Raw genomic sequence first — 20272 nt, forward strand, 5'->3', positions numbered from 1 at the left:
TGGAGGAAGCTGGATTTGAAATGGGAGTCATCCACCTAGGATTGCTCATTGGGAGTCCGAGTGATCCCACAGACAAGGTCCCCTCCTGAGAGTCTATTGAGCACGCCTTCTCTGGGTCCTCACCCGTGGGTGCCCTGTGGGCTGGCCTTCTGGCTGTGTCTCAGGTCCGGCAGACAGTCCTGACTGGTTCCTGCCTGTTAGGCAGATTGCTCATTAAGAGAGTTTGGGAGTTTTCAGGGATTCTGAGACTGAACGAAATAGTAAGCACAGTATCCCTCGGACACAGTCAGCATCTCAGGATCCAAATCACAGGTTTCTGAAGCAAGATGAGCCCTTTGGGAACATCTGACCTCCTCGTCTTTAGAAGAGGAAACTGAGCCACAGGGTGTCCTGGTCTTGGGCTCTCCCCAGGGCCAGGCATGCTGTCTCTGAGCCCTGATGGCTCTGAGCCTGTCCTGGCCTGGTGGGTCACACAGCAGCTACATCTCACAGATGCTTCTCGGGGGGAGGGAGGAGAAGAGGCTGACTCTCTCGTTTGCCCGCAGCCTGCCTCCAGCTCCGGTCCACTCCTCCTGGCTGGCTATGAGGACGGCTCGGTCATCCTGTGGAACGTCTCTGAGAGGAGAAGCCTGAGTCGGCTTTCTTGCCACAAGGAGCCAGTCATGAGCCTTGACTTTGACTCCAGAAGGGCCAAGGGGGTGTCGGGCTCATCGGAGAAGGTGCTCTGTGTCTGGAGCCTGGATGAGCAGCAGAACCTGAAGGTCAGGAGTCCTGGGCCCCGTGTCATTTATCCCGCTTTGCACTAACAGTCTGATAGGCTGAAAAAATATTTAGCCATGGAGAGGAGTTGTTGCAGACCCCTGGCTAATTAATCACAGGGTGCTGGTGATACAGAAGGACTTGTCTGCAGTGTCTGGAGCAGGAGGGAGGAAGGGGTGGTATTTTTTATCCCTAAACCGTTCACATGGTTTGGATTTTTTCTCAGGCCACATCCCATCTGTCTAAAAAAAGGGCGCTTAAATGAGCAACCGTCCAGTGCTTTTCAAAACACTCAAGAGACATGATGAGGGAATTTGTTTGAGCAATAACAAACTGGCTTGTTGGTGAAGGAAAACAAACAGAATGGAAAAAGTTCAGGCACTGAGCGTTGGCCTGAGTCATCTGGAATAAATCCAGCAGGAATATTCAGGTCATGGCTGATGGAGTGGGATGGGTTGATCATTGGCTGTACGGGAAATAGTTGGTTAATGGAAATACTGGGGTAGCGGGATACTGGACAGTTACGTGTCCTTGCTGGAAGAATCTGCAGGGTTTCTGCCTTGGTGGTAGAAAGTCTTTCTGAAATAACAACGTGAATAGGCTTTCCTGGGGAGAGGACCAGAGTCTGTCTGTGAGGGTTTTCCAGGACCATCAGTGAGCATTCTGAAGCTCCATCCAGTGGCCACTGTTGAGGCCTGGAGTTGGAGCCAAAGGAGGATGAGCTTAACATGAGCAGACCCCAGAGTGTCTTCTTGGGCTCATCCCCTGGTATAAGAAGCCTCTTTGCAATACACCTCTTTCTTCTAAAAATGGAAGGTCAGGGTGAGAGTCCAGTTGGTTGGGGTTCCAGCTGGCACCTTTTTCCAGCCTGCTGCTCATGTTTCTCCACTATGTTAAGCCCAGGTTGGGGGGAGTCAGGAGAGTAAGAAAAATATGTGACCTCAAGACCTCAGTCTGGACTTGGCATCAGAGGGCCTAGATTGGAGTTCTAGCTCTTTGCCTTGACCTCCAGCCACTCATTCCCACTTCCTCAGATTCAGACCCCTCCTCTCTAAAAGGAAGGGGTTGCATTTGTCCAAGTCCCCTTCCAGCCCTTGAGTCCTGGGAATGCTCTGAGGGTCTTCCATCCCTGTAGCAGAAGGATTTCCATCCTGCCTTTGGGAAGCGTGTCTGGAAGCACCTTCAGATCTAACCCAAGTCAGAGAGAAGCCAGAATGGAACTCAGAGGCTGTCCCACAACTAAAAAAAGAGCGCTTTTCACATCCTCCATGGAGAGTAGTCTTGTTTTGGAGGCCTCCAGTGAGAAGAGGGGCCACTGCTTCCTGCGAGTACTTAGGGATTCCATAAGAAACTCACTAGATGGAAAATCGTTCAGCCATTACCAATATGGGGGTAGCATCATCCCAAGCTGCCCCCGGCAGACTAGAAATGAGGCTGAGTCCTGATCTTGCTCTGTCCCACTCCTGTTTATAAGCATCTCATTGTCTCAGAAGTCCCCCTCTTCTGCACTAGACTGTTCCCAGACTGGGGCTCCTTCCTTCCACCCCACAGGAGCCCTCCAGCTCCCGCCTAGCTGTTTCTCCCTTTAGAAAGGGCCATGGGGGACCCATAGAATGGAAGAGAGATTCCCCCAGACTTTTGGTTATCTTCCTTCTCAGACAAAGGCTTTCCTCACAGAAGCTGAGTTAGAGGAGCCCTGGGTCCTCGGGGGCAAGAGGCAGCCTAGTGAGAGAACTCATGACTTCTGCCTTGCCCCATCCATCCATCCATCCATCCATCCTTCCATCTATCCTTCCATCCATCCATCCATCCATCCTTGCATCCATCCCATGGGCAGGGAGAAGTGGAGCCGTGGGCTAAAGAGACTCTGCAGGCGATGAGAAAGGTGGGGAGAGGAGGAGCCATTGCTAAGGTTGGAAGAGCACGGGGGGGGGGGGTGGTTCATGGGGTACAGCCCTCATTTGGCCAAGATCCCAGGGCCTGCCGCCACAAAACATATATTTCTGCAGTGTAGGCAAGGATAACTTCCCCATTTTACGAGGGAAACAGGCTTGGGGAATGGTTAAATAGCTGGTTGTTGGGGGAGATAGTCTTCTACCCCAGGCACCCGCAGGGGAGGATGCCACAGGCCTTGATGGGAGCCCTGGTGGGCAGGGAGGTAAGGCTTGAGCCGGACCTTGGCGTGACCTTGGCAGGACTCAGACAAAGAAGAAAGATGGCGGAGGAGAGATGAGGGTGGGGAAGGAAGAGTGAGCAGAGGATCTGAGGAGAGAAGATATGTGATAGGAGAGGGAAGGGAAGGGAACAAGCATCTCTTAAGCACCCACTGTGTGCCAGGCTCTGGGCCTCAGAAGCACTTTGCACACGCTGTCTCATGTGATCCAGCAGTACCTTGGCCAAGCCAGAACAGTGGGTCTGAGTAAAGAACAACGCAATCCTAAAATTCAGAGCGAGAAGAAGCCTAAGAGGTCACTGAGCCCAAGTGAGGAAACTGAGGTGGGATGAGGAAACTGAGGTGGGCGGGGCCTTGGCCGAGGTGGTGCTCGGCTCCCCAAGCCAGGAAGCTCCGGGCTGGACTGCTGTGCCTCTAGGCTCTTGTCCTCTCTTGAGGCTGTGGCAAGTTCCTCCTGCTCAGAGCCCTGTCCCCCAACGTCTCCTCTCTGGGCCGTTCTCCGCCCAGCTGCCACAACCACGAGTTCTTCCCCTGCTTAAGGGTTTGCGCTGGCTCCCCATGGACTCAGGATGGCATATAAAGACCTTCCCCCAGGACTGGCTCCAGACTCAGTCGTTTCACACCTCGCTCCCCTTCGCGGGCTGTGGTCCCACTTGGGGTTCCCTGGTTCCGTCTCTTGCCTCCGGGACTTTGTCCGGACATCCCCCTCTCACCTCAGGCTTGCAGAATCATAGACTCAGTTGGAATCCACACGGTCACACCCCACACTGGTGGTTGTCTATCCTCAGCTTCACAACTTCCCAGAGTTCCTCCATCCCCAGCTTCCCATAAGGCCCCACTCATGCACCCCCTCCTACAGGAAGCCTTTGCCGACCCCCTCAGTGGTTCATGGTTTTTCCCTCCTTTAGTTATTGTACAAACACACAAGTGAATAGGAGAGGCGGGGGAGCTGACCTCAGAGATGGGGGTTCGAGTCCCACTTTTGGCGTATACTGCCTGGGTCACCTTGGAGGCATCTCAGCCTCTCAAGGTCCCAGCTAGTTCTCGAGGACCAGAAATTGCAGAGACGGTAGTGGCCTTCCTCACCAGGAGCTTCCTGTACTGATGAAATCCTAGGTCCAGCTTTTGGGCTTTGTGATTCTCATCTGTGTGTGTTTCGTAGCCCTGGGGACTCGAAGCTTCCTTAGGGCAGGCACTGCTTTCCACTTTGTCTTTACCGTCCTGGTGCCCAATGTGATGAATGCTGAATACATGCCCCCTGCCAGGACACAGTAAGCCTGGCACATAGTAGGCACCATATAAATGTTAGGTATTCTTGTTATCGTCATAGTGCCTGGCACATAGTAGGCACTCAATGATGTTAACCATCATTAATATTAAGGTGCTCAGCACAGTGCCTGGCACCGAGTAGGTGCTATGGACGTGTTAGCTATCATCATCATCATCATTATGGTGTAATGGGAAGAGCCTTTGCTTTGGAGTCCAAGGAGCTGAGTTTGAATCCCAGCCTGGCTCTATGCTGCCGACCCAGTGCCTGCGGCTTTCTCACCCTGGGCCTTCTCATCTCAAAGGAAGGGCTTCTAAGGCCCTTCCAGGTCTAAGCCCTGTGGCTACAGAGGAGCTGGGCACTGAGGTTTAAGGTCCCCCACCCTACCTCTCACTGGTCTTCATTGTCCCCAGACAGCGGCATTGGGAAAGAACTGCTTGCTGCTCCCGCCCCTCTTGCTTAGGCTCGCTCTGGTTTTCTCTCTTGCACCAGCTTGAAGTGGGAACCAACAGCTGCTCGAACTTAAACCTTAAATTTATAGCGTACATCCCGGTGCAGAGCTAAAGTTTTAATGTATTAATGAATTTAAAAGTTAAAACAGAAGGGGGAAGGCAGAGTCTGCCGAGGAGAGGTTATCAGGGAAATGTGTGTGGACGGGCCTTGCAAGGGGCCTCTCCCATCATCAGGGAACATTAAAGGGGAAAGGCAGCTTTCAAGGGAGTGTGGGGTGGGGGTGGGGCCCCCATCCACAGGCGCTGGGGCCGGCTCCGCTGCACCGAGTTTGCCAGGAAGGGCCCAAACAAGAGAGATAAGGAAAGTCGATCCTGTGCATCTTAACTCGATGTCAGGTTGGAAGCCCACCTCCAAGGAGCGAGTGTGTTGGTGTTTTAAGGTTGGAGGAAGGTCCAGGCCTTTGGGAAAGGAGCATCTGTTGGCGAACTTTGCCTTGGCGTCGTTTCTTGACCAGGCCATCCTACCGAGCCAGTCTCTTGAGACCTTTCTATCTTGGGCAGGCAAAGAAGATGGACCCCAGATTAAAAAGGGGACTAGAAGAGGCCACGTCCCCTGGGAGAAACGGCACAGTTTAGTGATACCGAAACGTTTGTAACTGTAAGCGCCCGTATTTTTAAGCAGCATTTTTCTTCAGATGATTTGCTGCAGCTGAAAAATATGGAAACAACCCCCCCCACCCACCCCATCACCAACAAATCTACAAAGTAATCTTCTGGTAGCTTGATTGGCATGGCACTGGTCTAGGTTGTATTGTAAGTATTGTGTGTATCTTGGTTGGTGGACTCCCAAGGATTTATTTATTCTGGAGCTATTTTAAATCTTATTTCTCCTTCCCTCTCTTCCTGCTCGGTTTTACTGATACTACGTGGAAATGCTGAGGATTTGTGCAGATCTTTTTTAGAGCCTGAACGTTGACTGAAGTTACTTATTGCGTTTCATTTTTAGCTGAGTCCCCAAGGTTCTGTAAGTGTGTCACCTTATCACTGGCAAAAGGACGAGTTTTTTCGTCTTTGTTGGGGCCGTTCCCCCAGCTTCCGCTTCATTCCTTATGGCTGTAGAAGACATTTCTAGGACTGCGTCGAATGGAAGTGGGGACGGTGAACATCTTTGTTTCACCTCTGACTTTATTGGATTTTTGTTGTTCGGTGGATGCGAGAGTGGTTTGCCATTTCCTTCTCCAGCTCATTTTACAAACAAGGAAAATGAGGCAGACAGGGATAAGTGACCTGCCCAGGGTCACAAAGCAAATGTCTGAGGCTAGACATGAACTCAAGAAGATGAGTCTTCCTGACTCCAGGCCCAGTACTCTATCCACTGTGTCACCACGCTGCCCTGGAAAGGGTTCTAGTTTATCTCTATTGCATATAATGCTAGCTCTTGGTTTTCAAAAATAGCATAGCAATGTGGAAGTAATTAGATTTAGACCAACAGCTTCACACCTTATACCAAGATGAGTCCCAATGGATACATGAGCTCGAAATTATAAGTCACATTATAAGCAAATTTTAAAAGCATAGAAAAAAATTGCCTACTATAGCAATAGATAGAAAAAAAGAGAGGATCACAAAATAAAACCTGGATAATTTTTATTTAGTAATAAAATAATTATTAATAATAAAAATTAAGAGTTCTACACAAACATATCCAAGAAAATTAACATTAAAAGAGAAACAACTAACTGAAAAGAACCTTTGCTGTAAGTTTCTCTAATAAAGGCCTCATTTCCAAGATATATAAGGAAGCGATTCCAATTTATAAGAGTAAGAGCCATTTCCCAACTGATAGTCTAAGAATATGAACAGGTAGTTTCCAAGAGAAGAATCCCAAACCCACACTAACTCTAGCCGTGTGAAAAAATTTTCCAGATCACTAATTAGAGAAATGTAAATTAAAGCAATTCTGAGGTTCCACCTTCTACCCGTCACATTGCTAGTGTTGTTATCATTTGTTCTTCGTTCTCGAAGAGGACCATGACATCAGGGAGGTGATGTCATGACATGTAAGTGAATAGGCTTTAAGTGAGGCAGGGCTGTGCAAAGTCACCAGCCTCACTTTCTCCTCCAGAGCCATCCAGGTCCAGTGGCCAGATATTGATCGGGACGACTGGCAAAGATGATAGAAAGAGAAATGACAGATATCGAAGGGGCTGTGGAAAAACAGGCACTTTGATGACTCGGTGGTGGAACTGCTAATTGGTACAAACATTCTGGAAAGTAAATTGGAAACAACCGTATTCAAAAAGTTACCAAATGGTGCGTGCCTTTTGGCCCAGCTATGCTACTGCTGGGTCCCGCCCCTTGACTTCCCCAAAAGAGGTTAGCAAAAAAGCATAGAGTGACTCCTTATGTGGTGGCCAAAATGGAAACCAAGGGGATGCCCATCAAATGGGGAGTGACTGAACAGATTGGGGGATAGGAATATAATGAATACTGTTGTGCTGTAAGAAATGAGGAAATAAATTAAGACATTTATGAACTAATGGAGAATGGAGTAGAATCAGATAGAACTAGAACCAAGTCATATGGTGACAACAACACTTAAGCTAAACAGCTTTAAAGGCCATAGGAACTCTGGTCAGCATCGGCCATCCACTATTCCAGAGGACTGCCCACCCCCTGAAAGAAAGGTGATAGATTTCCATCTCCAGAATGAGCTGTGTTTCTTTTTAACATGGCCAATGAGGGAATTTGTATTGTGTATATTTATTACAAGGAATTTGCTTTTCTTTTTTTCCCTAATGGGGGTGGGAGGGAAAGAAAATAGATTTCTGTGACTTAGATGTCATCAAGTATGCACACAACCAGAAAACAAAGTAAACCAGCTGGTCACACAGGTGAGTGTGAGGAGTAACAGAGAAGCATCAAGAAATTTGTATGAACTGATGCAGTCAAATAAGCAGAACCCTAAGGGCGGTATATATAGTGACTGCAGCAGTGTAAATGAAAGGTTATGCAAAGAAAACTGAATTCTGACCCACTGAAAAATCATTAATGACCCTAAGGGACAAAGAGTTACCCATTTTCTCTCCTCAACAGAGTGCTGACAGTCACTGTAGCATATGGTTTTTTTTTTTTTACTTAATTCTTGTTGTAAGAGAGTGTTCATTTTTGAGGGAAAGGAGATTACTTCTACAAATAACCGTGATGTAAAAACAAAAGGAACCAGAACTTATTTTTTAAAATAGTGAAGGATAACAGATGGACAGCCTGACTATGGCACCGGTATCCATGAAATAGTGAAAGAATCAAAGGAAAGTCTAGCATGTTTCATGGCTCCGCTTTAAAAAGGATTTGGACATGAATCTCACAGGGTGAGATGTGAGGGGGTTGCTATCTGCCCTGATGGAAGGAGGCAGAGATTGTGGACGTCTTCTCCTAAGCTCTCACTGCCCAAAACAGTGGATGGGGTTCTTTGGGGCCACCAGAGTCCCCGCAAGGAGCAGCTTTGACCTGCCTCGTGGAGCTTCTCGTGGTGACCACTCATCCCGGAATGTCTTTATATGATGACACAAGAAGAAATGGGTCTCCACCTCTCCAAGGAGGAGAAATAGCCAAAGGCACAGATGATTTTTTTTTCTTTTTCTACGAGTGCGCTGGCAAATCCAAACCAGATGGCTCATTCTCATTACTGTACATTCCGAGTACCTGAGGTAATGCTTGGGTCTGAAAGCCACTTGGTGACCCCTTCCCCTCCGTTCTAGGTTGGCCCCCCTGGACAGGGGCTCCGAAGTGATAATAGCCCCCCTCTGCTTTCACCTCCAAGCCCCGCTCAGGTCCCAAGTGTAGACACCATCACGCTGAAAGCCGCTGCCTCTTTATTCGGATGTGGGCTAACTGAGGCATCATCACGTCCTGAACTGCTGCCATAGTCGGACAGCAAACCCCTCATCAGCAGCTTTTCAACAGCAGTTTGCTTTCGAAGGAAAAGAAAGCTGAGCTGGGGGAACAGCTAACAGTCAAGTACAGGTGGTGACCAGACCCCGTTCCTTCCCCTTCCGTACTTGTGGCAATCCTCACAAGCCTTAAATAACGTTCAGATTTATATTCATCTGGATTTGTAGGTTCTCCAGTGATCATGAGACCATTCCCTCACCCCGTCCCATCATTCTCAGTTGGGGGCTATCGTCCAAACCCAGCCGCTGGCCCTGGGTGACCAGAGGCAGGGTCCGTTTGACCTCTGTGGATTTCAGCGGCTCTTGCTGCAAACCAGGAATAACATGCTGTACCTTCTTACTTGTAACAGCAGCCAAGATGGTTAGTTTAAAAATAAATACATAAATAAGTAATTCAAGCTTCACAGAGATAGAAAGAGTACTCCTAGTCCAGAGGTGAGCTTCCAGCAAGCCTAGGGTGCCCAGTACACTGGGAGACCAGCAGCTAGCAGCCTCCATTTTACATGGGATCAGAGGCCGTGGAAACACCAAATGAAGGAGGTGAGAATTTGCTTTCATAGAATCACAGAATTTAAAGGGACCTTTGAGTCCAAACCATTGCTGAGAAAGAACTCCCCCCTCTTCCCACATCCTAGCCGACCAAGGGTGCTAGATCAGGTCTTCCAAGGGTAAGTGCTTGCAGGCCCTTCCACGTCTGCCCAGGTCTCTTCTACAGGGTAAATGAACTTCCTGATGCTTGTGACCCGGGCATAGTCTCAGGACCTTTTACCTTCCTGCTTTCTGCTTCTAGAGGCTCTCTGGCTCCCTAGCGCCTGCCTGGAACATCATGCCCAGAACTGAAGTGAGAACAGCAACGTGGTCTGACCTCCCAGCCCCTCATAACACATGTGGAGACCCAGGAGCTCTCTGGACAGCCACAGCCCAGTGTAGCAGAACCCAGGCCTGTCCTCTTTGTCGGCCTCCCTTCTCTTGACTTAGGACTGGCCCTTTTTTAGCCCAAATATTAGATTTCTAGTTGTCCTTTTGACTGCCAGCTTGACTGACATGACCCAGGCTCCCGCCTCATCAGGCAGTTTTCGGATCCTGGCGTGGCCATGCACTGTGTTAACTCCCTCCCAGTGGGGTATTGTCTGCACGCAGGAGGAGTGCACCATTCAAGTTATGGAGAAAAATGACCAGCTGTGGCCTTTGCATCCTTAATAAAGAGTGCTTCCCCTCTCCACACTAAGCCCTGGACCTTCTTCCAGCTCTAGTCCTCTTTCTTCTACCAAAGACAGAAGGAGAAAGCTCTCGACACTTTTCAAGAAATAAATCAAGCATTTATGAAGTGCTTGCTCCCCACCAGGCTCTGCAGGAAGCAGCCCTGGGGATACGAACAAAAAGCAAAGCTATCTTGTTCCTCCCTGGGATGGTGGGGCCTGAGGGGACGAGTCAGAAGGCCTGGGTCATCGGCCTGTCTCCGGCACAGACTCACCATCCACCTTGGGCCCTCAGGCTGGGCACTTCCCTCTCTGTGCCCTCATGTCTTCATCTCTAAAACAGGGATAGCATTTGCCTTCCCTCTTTCAGAGTAAACGCTGTTGAGAAGAGCAGATGAGTGACTCATTGCCCTCAACAGCAGGATGGAGTCCATGCAATCAGGATCAGGCCTAAATTCAACATGATCTCATGGGTTCTTCCCTGGCCTGGCCTCCTTGCAGTGTTGGGAAAAGGGGAGCAGGGCCTCCTGGACTTGGGTGGACATCCCTGTTGAGATGAACTTGTGGAAGGAGACAGACAAAAGACCCAAATAAACCCATCCAGGGCTAGAATCTGCCCCTCAATCGAAGTATCATGGATTTGGATGACTGAATCCATGGCATTTTCATTGGATGTGTGGGTGCCCTCAGCCCACATTGATTCTAGGCATTCTAGAGGTGGGGGAGGATCCTGGTAGGGGGCCTGCCTTGGAGACAGGAGGAAACAGCCATCAGGCCACGTGGCCCAGTGTCTAGAGAGTCCTGTAGTGGACCCAGGCAGACTCGTCAGTCACAAGTGCTCACCGGGCGCTGGTGACATTCTGAGCATGGCAGATACACAAAGGAGCACAAACTCTCCCTCTCTCACTCGGACAGTCCCTGACTATTTCTGCTCACACGGTCTCTGGTCAGACCCTCATCACCTGCCTCCCACATTGTTGCAGCAGCCTCCTCTTTGGTCTCCCTGCTTCAGGTCCCCCCCTTCTCCAGTCCATCCTATACCTTCCTGCCAAAGTGATTTTCTGTAAGGGCAAACCTGACTACATAACGCCACCCTGCCCCCAACTCAGTCAACTCCAGAGGCTTATCGCTGCCTCTAGGATCCAGTGTCAATTTAACTTTTCAGGTCCTTAGAATCAGGATCCTTCCTACCTTTCCAGCCTTGTTGGACATGACTTTCCTTTCCACACTCTGGGCACCAGTCAAAGTGGCCTCCCCCCTGCTCCTGGAATGCAGCACTCCATCCTCACCCTCCTGTGGGCCTTTGCCCCAGCCGTCGTCCAGGCCTGGAAAGCTCCCCTCCCCTCCGCTCCTCCTTCTCTTGAAGAAATGGTTCAAACACCATCTTCTCTCCAAAGCCTCTCTTGATCCCTAGTACCCTTCCTTCCAAACTATCTTAGGTTTAACTCCCTTGTGTAGATGTTCAATGACTCACTTTATTTATGCTGTCTGTGCTTATATGTGGACTTGCTGATATTCCCCATTAGAACATGATTAATTCTTTAAACTTACCCCCTTGTGCCTAGCACATTGCTTGTATGGAGCTACTGTGTAGGTAGTGCTCATTGGATTGATTGTTGGTTGAGAAGTGGGAGGACCCTTAGAGTAGATTATCAGGACTGAGAAAGGACTTGAGAACAGGGGATGTCAGAGCTGGAAGGGGCCTGAGAACAGGGGATGTCAGAACTGGGAGGGGAACCTTAGAACAGGGGATGTCAGAGCTAGGAGGGGCCTGAGAACAGGGGATGTCAGAGCTGGGAGGGGCCTGAGAACAGAGGATGTCAGAACTGGGAGGGGAACCTTAGAACAGGGGATGTCAGAGCTAGGAGGGGCCTGAGAACAGGGGATGTCAGAGCTGGGAGGGGCCTGAGAACAGGGGATGTCAGAGCTGGGAGGGGAACCTTAGAACGGGGGATGTCAGAGCTAGGAGGGGCCTGAGAACAGGGGATGTCAGAGCTGGGAGGGGAACCTTAGAACAGGGGATGTCAGGGTTGGGAGGGGCCTGAGAACAGAGGATGTCAGAGCTGGGAGGGGGCCTAGAAAGTTACAGCAGCATTGGAGTATAAGATGACAAGGACCACCCTGTGGGATGGTGTGAGCGGGGTGGGGGGCCAGGGATGTGTATAAGGGATGTTGGGAAGGGAGAGATGACAAGGTTTGGCCACTGATGGGTAGAGCAGGGAGCAGTGATGGATGCCTCACCTCCCCCTTTGAGATTCCTTCCATCCGCTCTGTGTCCATCTTGTTGATAGCTAGCTTTTTACCTGTCATCTCCTCTGTTGGGTGCCTGGTCCTTGAGAACAGTGACCAGCACAGAAGAAACACACACACACAGTAAATGCTTGTTGACTGACCCCAGGCTGAGACCTGGGTGAGTGGGAGGATGACCATGCCCCTGACAGTAGCAGGGACATTGGGAAAAGAAGGGGGTCTCATTGGAAGGGATCTTAGATGCTATTTTAAGATCTCTTTAAGATGAGGGAACTGAAGCCCAGAGGTGAAGTGATCCTTAGCATTCCAGCAAATCAAAGAAGGCAACCAGAATCCTCTGATAAGATCACAAAGCTGTGTGTAGTTCACCCTGTCCATGGTGTGGCTTAAAATCATTCATTTACTGTGGGTTATGAATGTTCTGTTTCAATACCTCCACTATGGCACGGCAGCCACCCTAGGTTACCGTTGCTTCTGGAAATGCAGTACCTGCTTCCAGTCAGCGCTGCCTGGCTGGGAAGGCTTTGAACCGGGGCCCTAAATAGGCTGTGGGATTGTGGTCTGAGGGACCAGACAAGGGAGGGGAAGCTCATCCCTGGAAGGTCAGCCACAGCAGCTCAAGAAGCCACGATCAGCTAAGGCATGGAGGAGTTGGGATCTCCCCCAGAGGAGGCAGTGTCATGGTGAATACGCCCAGGATTGATGCTTTGGGAGTCTTCTGATCTTTCTGGAGGCCATCATCCCAGCTCTCCTCGATAAGGCCTGGAGGCCAGACCAAGCGTAGGAGACCCAATGATGATGATGATGATGATGGTGATAATGAGGACAGTGACCAAATGTTCCCCCGCAGGCTCGGTAAGAGAGACGGCCGGAGCCCTGAGCACCTCCGGCTCTTCCGCGCTCACCCCAGGGACACTGGGAGTTTTTGTCATGTTGTTCTATGTTTTTCTGAACATAAATGGCTTCATCCGCGCCCTTCCCAGTCGGTGGGGCCACGAGCTGCCATGAGTGTTAGCACTTGGTGTAAGGACACGGTGGCTTCACTGGCCTCCCTCTCCACCCAGGGCTCCTGTCTCCAGAGCACTTTGCAGGTGTTAATTTGTTAATTCACCCAAGATCCCTGTGAAGTAGGTGGGCATTGTCAGCTCCGTTTTTGCAGATTAAGAAACTGAGTGGAGACACTTAATGCCAGACTCGGAGCTTGTCAGTGACAAAGCTGGGATTAGCTCAGCCAGTCCCTTCTTCCCCAGCCTCCGCCTCAGGCAGGGCGGACGGGGCTGCTTTCCTTAAGCCCTGCCTAATCCTAACAGGCCGTGAGAATGGATCCGGGTCTGAAGCCGATGTGCTGGTCTCAGCAGAGCTGGGGGGAACAGGGGAGACAAGCATATATGCAGCGCCGTCTGTGCCGAGCCCTGTGCTGAGCCCTCTCCCAATATCCCACTTGGTCCTCACAGCTGTCCTGAGAGGTAGGTGACCTTAGGGCTGGCCATCTTCTGTTATGAAGAAGGTGATGCCTTCAGGCCGGGCCCTCGCCATCAGACAGCATCTTTCTGGATGTTTTTCAGGATATGGTAGCACTGAATACCCACAACTCGGACCAGTCTTTTTTGTCAGGCCCGTTTTCAGCTGCTCATCAAGTACGGAATTGGGGGAGATGAAGGACTGGTTTGTCTTTGTTCTCTGAAAACCTCATAAGCCGCTGTTTTATGGGCATCCCGTAGACATGTGACAATTGTCTACAATCCCCCCACACACTGTTTTATGTTTAATTTATTGATTTGTTTTTTAAATCATTTCCATATCCTTCCCTTGCCACAGAGTGATCCCTTGTAACAAAGAATTAAAAAGAAGGGGGAAGGATAAAGCAGGTCAGGAAATCTGAGTGAGGCATCAGCCAGAAGTGTTCACACCTGCAGTGCCCCCCTCCCCCCCTGCAAAGGAGGAGGGGAGCTTCATCATGTCTTCCCTTCTTTGGTACAAGCTTGATCATCATAATGGTAGTTCCGTAATTACACGGCCCTCCGTTGTGGAGGGTTTTTGTTACTTCCATCCCTATTTCTGTCCTCGTATATGGGAGTTCCTTGCTTCTGCTCACTCTCCCTGCATCAGTTTATATGCTCCCCCATATTTCTCTGTATGCTTCCTACTCGTCATTTCTTATGACAGAGTTGCCGCTGTTCACCCTTTGTTCTCAAAGAGGACCTATGACATCGTGAGGGTAGTGTCTTGACTTGTGCACAAATTAGGTTTAAGTGAGGCAAAGTAATATTTTGTTGGAAAGAGTGTTGGCTAAGGACTCAAGAGTCAGGCATAGGACCTGTGTTCCAGTCCCACCTCTGACCTAACCACAAGTTGTGTGTGGCCTTGGGCAAGTCTTTGGCATCAATTTCCTCATCATAAGATGAAGGCATTGGAGTGGATGGCCTGTGGGCCCCCTCCAGCTCTGTAGGTCCCAGTCATGAGCGTCCACTTTGACTTTGGTTGTCTCTTCCTAGTTCCCCTCTTAAGACGTGTCCCAGGGTAGTGATGTGTGTTTATAAAGATCAGCTCACCTGTGGGACTCAAACACAGACTCACCGCAGAATTTGAGAGTTGGAGGGTACTCCAGAGGCCACCCGGGCATTTGCCAAGCAGCGCTCTGTGTTAATCCTCAGTGACAAACGTCCGTGAGTTCCCAGAGTCTGTGGTGACGTCACAGGCTTCCCAAGGAGAGTCAGAGAATGTGTCCTGTGCAGGAGAAGCATGTAAAACTTCAGTGCTCTATGAAGTCTGCGGCAGGGGGGGAGGGGTCGTTGTGGACCGCTAGGTCAGGGAGGGTGTCATGGAAGAGATGGCACCCAAGGTGCCTTTAAAGTTTGGAGAAATTGAAGGGCAAAGAAAAGAGGAAAGTAGGATGTTCTTGTTATGGGTAAAGTCCAAGCAGAGGTGTAGGGCACGGAGGCTTGTGGTGCCTCCAAGGACAAAAAGTAAACCGATTTGTCTAGGGCAGCCTAGAGGGGAGTGTGATGAGATATGGCCAGAAAGATGGGAAGGGCACTGGCCACAGAGGGCTTTCAAGGAGCCAGAACTCTGTTTGTTGCATGAGCAAGACCCTCCACTTCTTGACTCTGGACATCATCCCTGGCTGTTCCCTGTGCCTGGAATGTTCTCCTTCATCTCTGTCTCTTGGTTTCCTACGAGTCCCAGCTAAACTCTCACTACCTACAGGAAGCCTTTCCCCACCCCTCTTATTTCTAGTACCTTCCTTCTGATAATTATTTCCTATTCATCTTACACGATGCCTGGCACACAGCAGGCACTTAATAAAATGTTTATTGATTCATTGATTACTCAGGAAACACAGAAGATTTTTTTTGAGCAGACGATTCAAAAGAACAATTGTTCAGTCGTGTCTGTGACCCTGTGGACCACAGCATGTCAATATTTTCCGTGGGGATTTCTTGGCAAAGATACTGGAGTGTTTGCCATTTTTTTCTCCATGTATTAAGGCAAACAGAGGTTAAGTGACTTGCCCAGAGTCACAAAGCTAGAAAGTGTCTGAAACCAGATTTGAACTCTGGTCTTCCCAACTCTAGGCCTGGCACTCCATGCACTGTGCCACTGAGCTGCCTTCGTGTATAAAAAATATTGTTCTGACATGTGAAGAAGATCGGGTTGGAGGGGAAGAGTAGACAGAGGTTGGAAGATTTGTTGGGAGACTTTTGGAACAGTCCCAGTGAGTGTTAATGGCGGCTCCTAGTAGGGGGTGCTGATGGGGACAGAACAAAGGGGGAGGATTCAAGGGATGGATAGGGTCTTGTACAGTAACCTCTAGGGTGAGGCATGTGAACCAGGATTAATGGTGAAATGAGGAGGGTATTTTAAGGGGAAGGTAAAAGGTCATGCTACGGACTACCAACTCCTCTCTCCTCTTTGTCTTCCTCCTCCTCCCTCTTCTTCATCCTCCTCCTTCCTCCTCTCCCTCTCCCCTCCTGCCATGTACCCTGGAGAGTGGCCGACCAGTTTGATGGGTTTTTCCTACTGCCAAGACTGTTTGAAGCTCATCACAATGTATTCCTTCCTCTCTGCATTAACTTCATAGGTTTGCAGAACTCGGGAGCTCACCAATCCTGGGATAGCGGACGTCGCCATCCGGCCAGATGGGAAGATCCTGGCGACGGCGGGCTGGGATCATCGCATTAGGCTCTTTGGCTGGAAGCAGCTGAAGCCGCTGGCAGTTTTGGACTACCACAGCGCAGCTGTTCACTGCGTGGCCTTCTCTGATCCTGGACGGCCAAGCGAGCAGCTGCTGGCCAGTGGCTCCAAGGACCAGCGCATCAGTGTCTGGTCAGTGTATAACCAGACCTGAGAGGAGCCCCTTGTGGGCCCTTCCTTAGTCAGCAGCTCAGCAAGGGCCTCCAGGAGCAGCTATGAACAGGGGCTGGACTTGGCTTGGCAGTGGTTTGTTTCTCTTTATAAAATACCTTAGGTCCAGATGAGGTCCCACAAGACACTTAGCCTGGTAGAGAAAGATCTCTTTCTACCTGTGTCTCATTTCCAAGATACATAAGAAACTGATTGAAATTTCTAAGAATAAAAGTCATTCCCCAGTAGATAAATAGTCAAAGGATATGAATGGCCAGTTTCCTAAGTAGGAAACTAAGCTATCAATAAAATGCTCCAAGTTACTGATAATTAAAGAAGTGCAAACTGAAGCAACAGTAAGGTTCTATTTCACACCCACCAGATTGGCAAAGTTGACAAAGAAAGAAAATAATAAATACTGTTGGGCCTGTGGGAAAGCAAATGCATTAATGCGCCATTGTTGGAGCAATGAATTGATTCTCCCATTCTGGAAAGCAATTTGGAACTACATCCAGAGGTTACTAAACGAGGAATTCCTTTGACCCAATGATGACCGCTATTAGGCCTGTGCTCCAGAGGGATCAGAAATGGATCCAAATGTACAAAAATATTTGAAGCAGCTTTTTTTTCTGGGGGCAAAGAACTGGGAACTGTGGTACAGTTACTCATCAGTTGGGGAATGGCTGAACAATTTCTGATACGTCGATGTGATGGAACGCTCTTGTGCTATAAGACTAAGGTATAGTTCCAGAGAAACTTGGGAAAATTTGCATGAACTGATGCAGAGGGAAGGGGGTAGAACCAGGAGACCAATGCATACAGTAACAACATACAGTAATGTCAGACAACAGAAACGCTCAGAGACTGATGAAACAGGTCTCATGACGAAAGATGCTGCTGACCTCCAGAGAGAGCTGATGGACCTGTGGTTTTTGTACACAATCAATACGGGGATTTGTTTTGCTTGCCTAAGGATTTTGTTTTTCCTGCTGGGGCAGGGGAGGTGGGAGAGAGAAGAGATAGATTTTTGTTAAATGGAAAATAAATTTTACCAAAAAAAAAAACATCTCTTGTGCTGAGCTGTGGTTTTTCCTCCTGGTTTAGAAAAGGCTTTGGGTCCAACCTTTAGTATTCACTTCTAGCCAGGGCCAGACTTGGGTGACAGTTCCTTTCGAAAAGCAATGGAGAAGCATCCTGTGACTTGGCAGTAAGTCCCACCTCGGGAATGCCTTCCCTGCACTGCCCCTGTCCCAGAAGATCAGTGGCAGAACGCTCGTCGTCCAGTATTGCCTCATCACTGCGGCTCTAAGGAGGGTGACCGCTGTGCTGCCTCACGGAAGTCTAAGAGCAGATGTTTCCGCGACGTGCAGCTTTCTTTAACAGAGACGGCCTTGTGCTGTAAATGCCGTCTGAAGCTTACACTGCCTCCATTCTCAGCTCTGCTTGGCTTCCTTGAACATTCCTCATTTCCTCCCTACAGCACCCTCTCCTTTGATGCCCATCCTAACTCAGAGCAGGCCCTGGGGTCTGCAGGCCATCCCAAGGAAGCAGCTAAGCTCCTGAACACCCTAGAAGCTGGCACAGCTTTGAGTAACTCCACCTGTGGGTGTTGGCTCACGAAGGCCTCTGAGGTATCTCTCCAGAAGATTGACCGCTGAGGGATGGGTTGGTTCTGCCACCATGACATCCAAGGGGCTGCTATCTGCACCAGTGGCGGAGGGCCCTGTCAGTGAAATCATGGTACAGTTTGAGAACTCCTGATTGGGAGTCAGGAACCCTGGTCTCTAGGCCCTTCAAATAATTTCAGATGTATCAGTTCCTTTCAGCTTTTCCAACTCTTTGTGCTGGTAAGCAAAATGGGCTCCTTAGCACTTAGTTCAACAAGTACCCTTGAAGAGTTTGGCTTTTGTTTGCTTTGAGTAATTCAGTGTATTTCATTGAGTCTTACTAAGTGCTAAGCCCCAGGCTCTAACCGCTATTAGGTGTTAACCTAACCTGTGTGGATGTGAACCTCCCAGGGCCCTAAGGGGAGGGGCTAACTCAAGAGCCAATCATAGCAGCCTAAGTTCTGGTCATTCAGATGATGTTTGATGATGTCTGAAGCCCTATAAGAAGAGAGGACAGAGCCATTTGCTCGAGGGCTGTTACTCGTGGTGGTGCTGAGGCAGAGATTCCGGGCAGCTGTAGCTAAGGGCCCTCTAGCTTGTAACCCGGATGCTGAGACTTTGTTAAACTCTGGTAACTATGTATTGGGATTCGAATCTGACAAGGTCTGTCTGTTGATGTTTGTAATTTGTTTGTATTTTGTTCTGAAGTTCAGTGTGCTGGCTTTTTCCCCTGAACTAAGTGAATGATATTTGTATGCTGAATTAAAGTAGGCTTGTCAACCCCTTCACGGAGCTTTCCTTAGTTAAGCAGATCAAAAGAACCTGTGCTTTTGCAGTGTGTTGGCAGCTTTCTGGGTGCTGGCTGTGGGTGGATCTTACACCCCCACAGAAGCTGCTAGCCGGATTGTGGAAACATTCTTCCAACTCAACACCTTGTTCTTAACATTTCTAATGTGCTTGTGTCATGCTACAACTAGACTAGAAGCTCCATGAGGACAGGGATCATCATCACGTCTTAAAAACAATGACCTTTGCATCTCCCCCAGCACCTAAACTGGAGGAAGCACGTAAGTCAAACTCCATGAGGCTGTTTTCAAGATGGGGGACACGGGTAGGGAGAACATGGTACCCCCCCAATACTGCCCTAGGCTTAGGATTCAGACTTTTACAGCTAGCCCCCCACCTACAAGCGTTAGGGCTTCCCCCATAGATAAAAGAGTCCTCATCAATATTCGCTCAGCAAATTTTTTATTAAAGGATATAATCTTGTCTAAGATTCTGTGAAAGATACGAGAGGTCCCATTAGGGACAGAACGCTCCCGCCATGTTGAGGCAGTAAATTAACGCCTACTTCTTACTCCTTAGCCATGAGTTTAGATTGAACCCCAAAGGAATTCGTGGCCTAAGCTGAGGGATGCGTTATAAACACAGATAACTATGATACACGCTGGTGCTGGATCAGTCCTTACGGAGCATTTATTGAGCACCCACTTTATGGCAGATACTGTACCGTGCACTTCACAAATAACCTCATTCGGTCCTCTCAACAGCACAGGCAGGGCAGGTTGAGGAAACTGAGGCAAACAGGTGAAGCAGCTTGCCCAGGGTCACACAGCTAGTAAGTGTCTGAGGCCGGGTTTGAGTCTTCCTGACTCCAGTCCCAGAGTTCTATCCACTGAGCCACCTAGCTTTCCAAAACCAGTTTTTGGTAGTGGGAGGATCAGTGCTCAGTAAATGTTGAATAATGAGCCATAAGGAAAGACTGGCTCTTGCTCATTGTGGGACAGGAACTGAAAATCACAGAGCCAGGTGGTGAGAGTGGGGTGGGCTGCCATGGGAGGTAGTGAGTCTGCCATCAGGGCAGGGATTCAAAGTGGAGGCATGAATTGTTGGGAAGGTTGAGGAGCTTCCTGTTCAGGCCCGGTTTGGCTTTAGGCTCTCCTCAGGCCTGTCCACTTTTGAGATTCTGTGATTGGAATGTGGTTTGTTGCCCTCTGTGGCCGTCATGTTTCTTTTACAGAATGGTGGGGGATGTTTTCAGCATTGACATCACATAGCACTTTCTTCACCTTTTTTCCAGCCTCTAAGTATGCCACAGTGCACAGAGCTTGGGGCCTGGGGCCTGGAGCCTGAGCTCAAATCTGGTCTAAGATGCTTACGAGCTGGGTAAGTTAAGTTCCTTTTGCCTCAGTTTCCTCATCTGTAAAATGAGCTGGGAAAGGAAATGGCAAACCCCTCCAGTATCTTTGCCAAGAAAGAAGAGTCAGG

At 49.4% G+C, this 20272-nt stretch overlaps 1 protein-coding gene across 1 annotated transcript in view; it reads left to right on the top strand.

The window, feature by feature from the left end:
* Window positions 1-17450, top strand: part of GNB1L (G protein subunit beta 1 like) — a 152922-nt gene extending 135472 nt beyond the window's left edge. Inside the window, exons 6-7 of the mRNA XM_036750597.1 lie at window positions 546-761; window positions 16135-17450. Coding sequence (XP_036606492.1) covers window positions 546-761; window positions 16135-16401 — 483 coding nt within the window. The 3' untranslated portion in view covers window positions 16402-17450. The remainder of the gene's footprint in view (window positions 1-545; window positions 762-16134) is intronic.
* Window positions 17451-20272: the final 2822 nt, after the last annotated feature.

Source organism: Trichosurus vulpecula, chromosome 1 (assembly GCF_011100635.1).
Source record: "Trichosurus vulpecula isolate mTriVul1 chromosome 1, mTriVul1.pri, whole genome shotgun sequence".
Lineage (NCBI taxonomy): Eukaryota > Metazoa > Chordata > Mammalia > Diprotodontia > Phalangeridae > Trichosurus > Trichosurus vulpecula.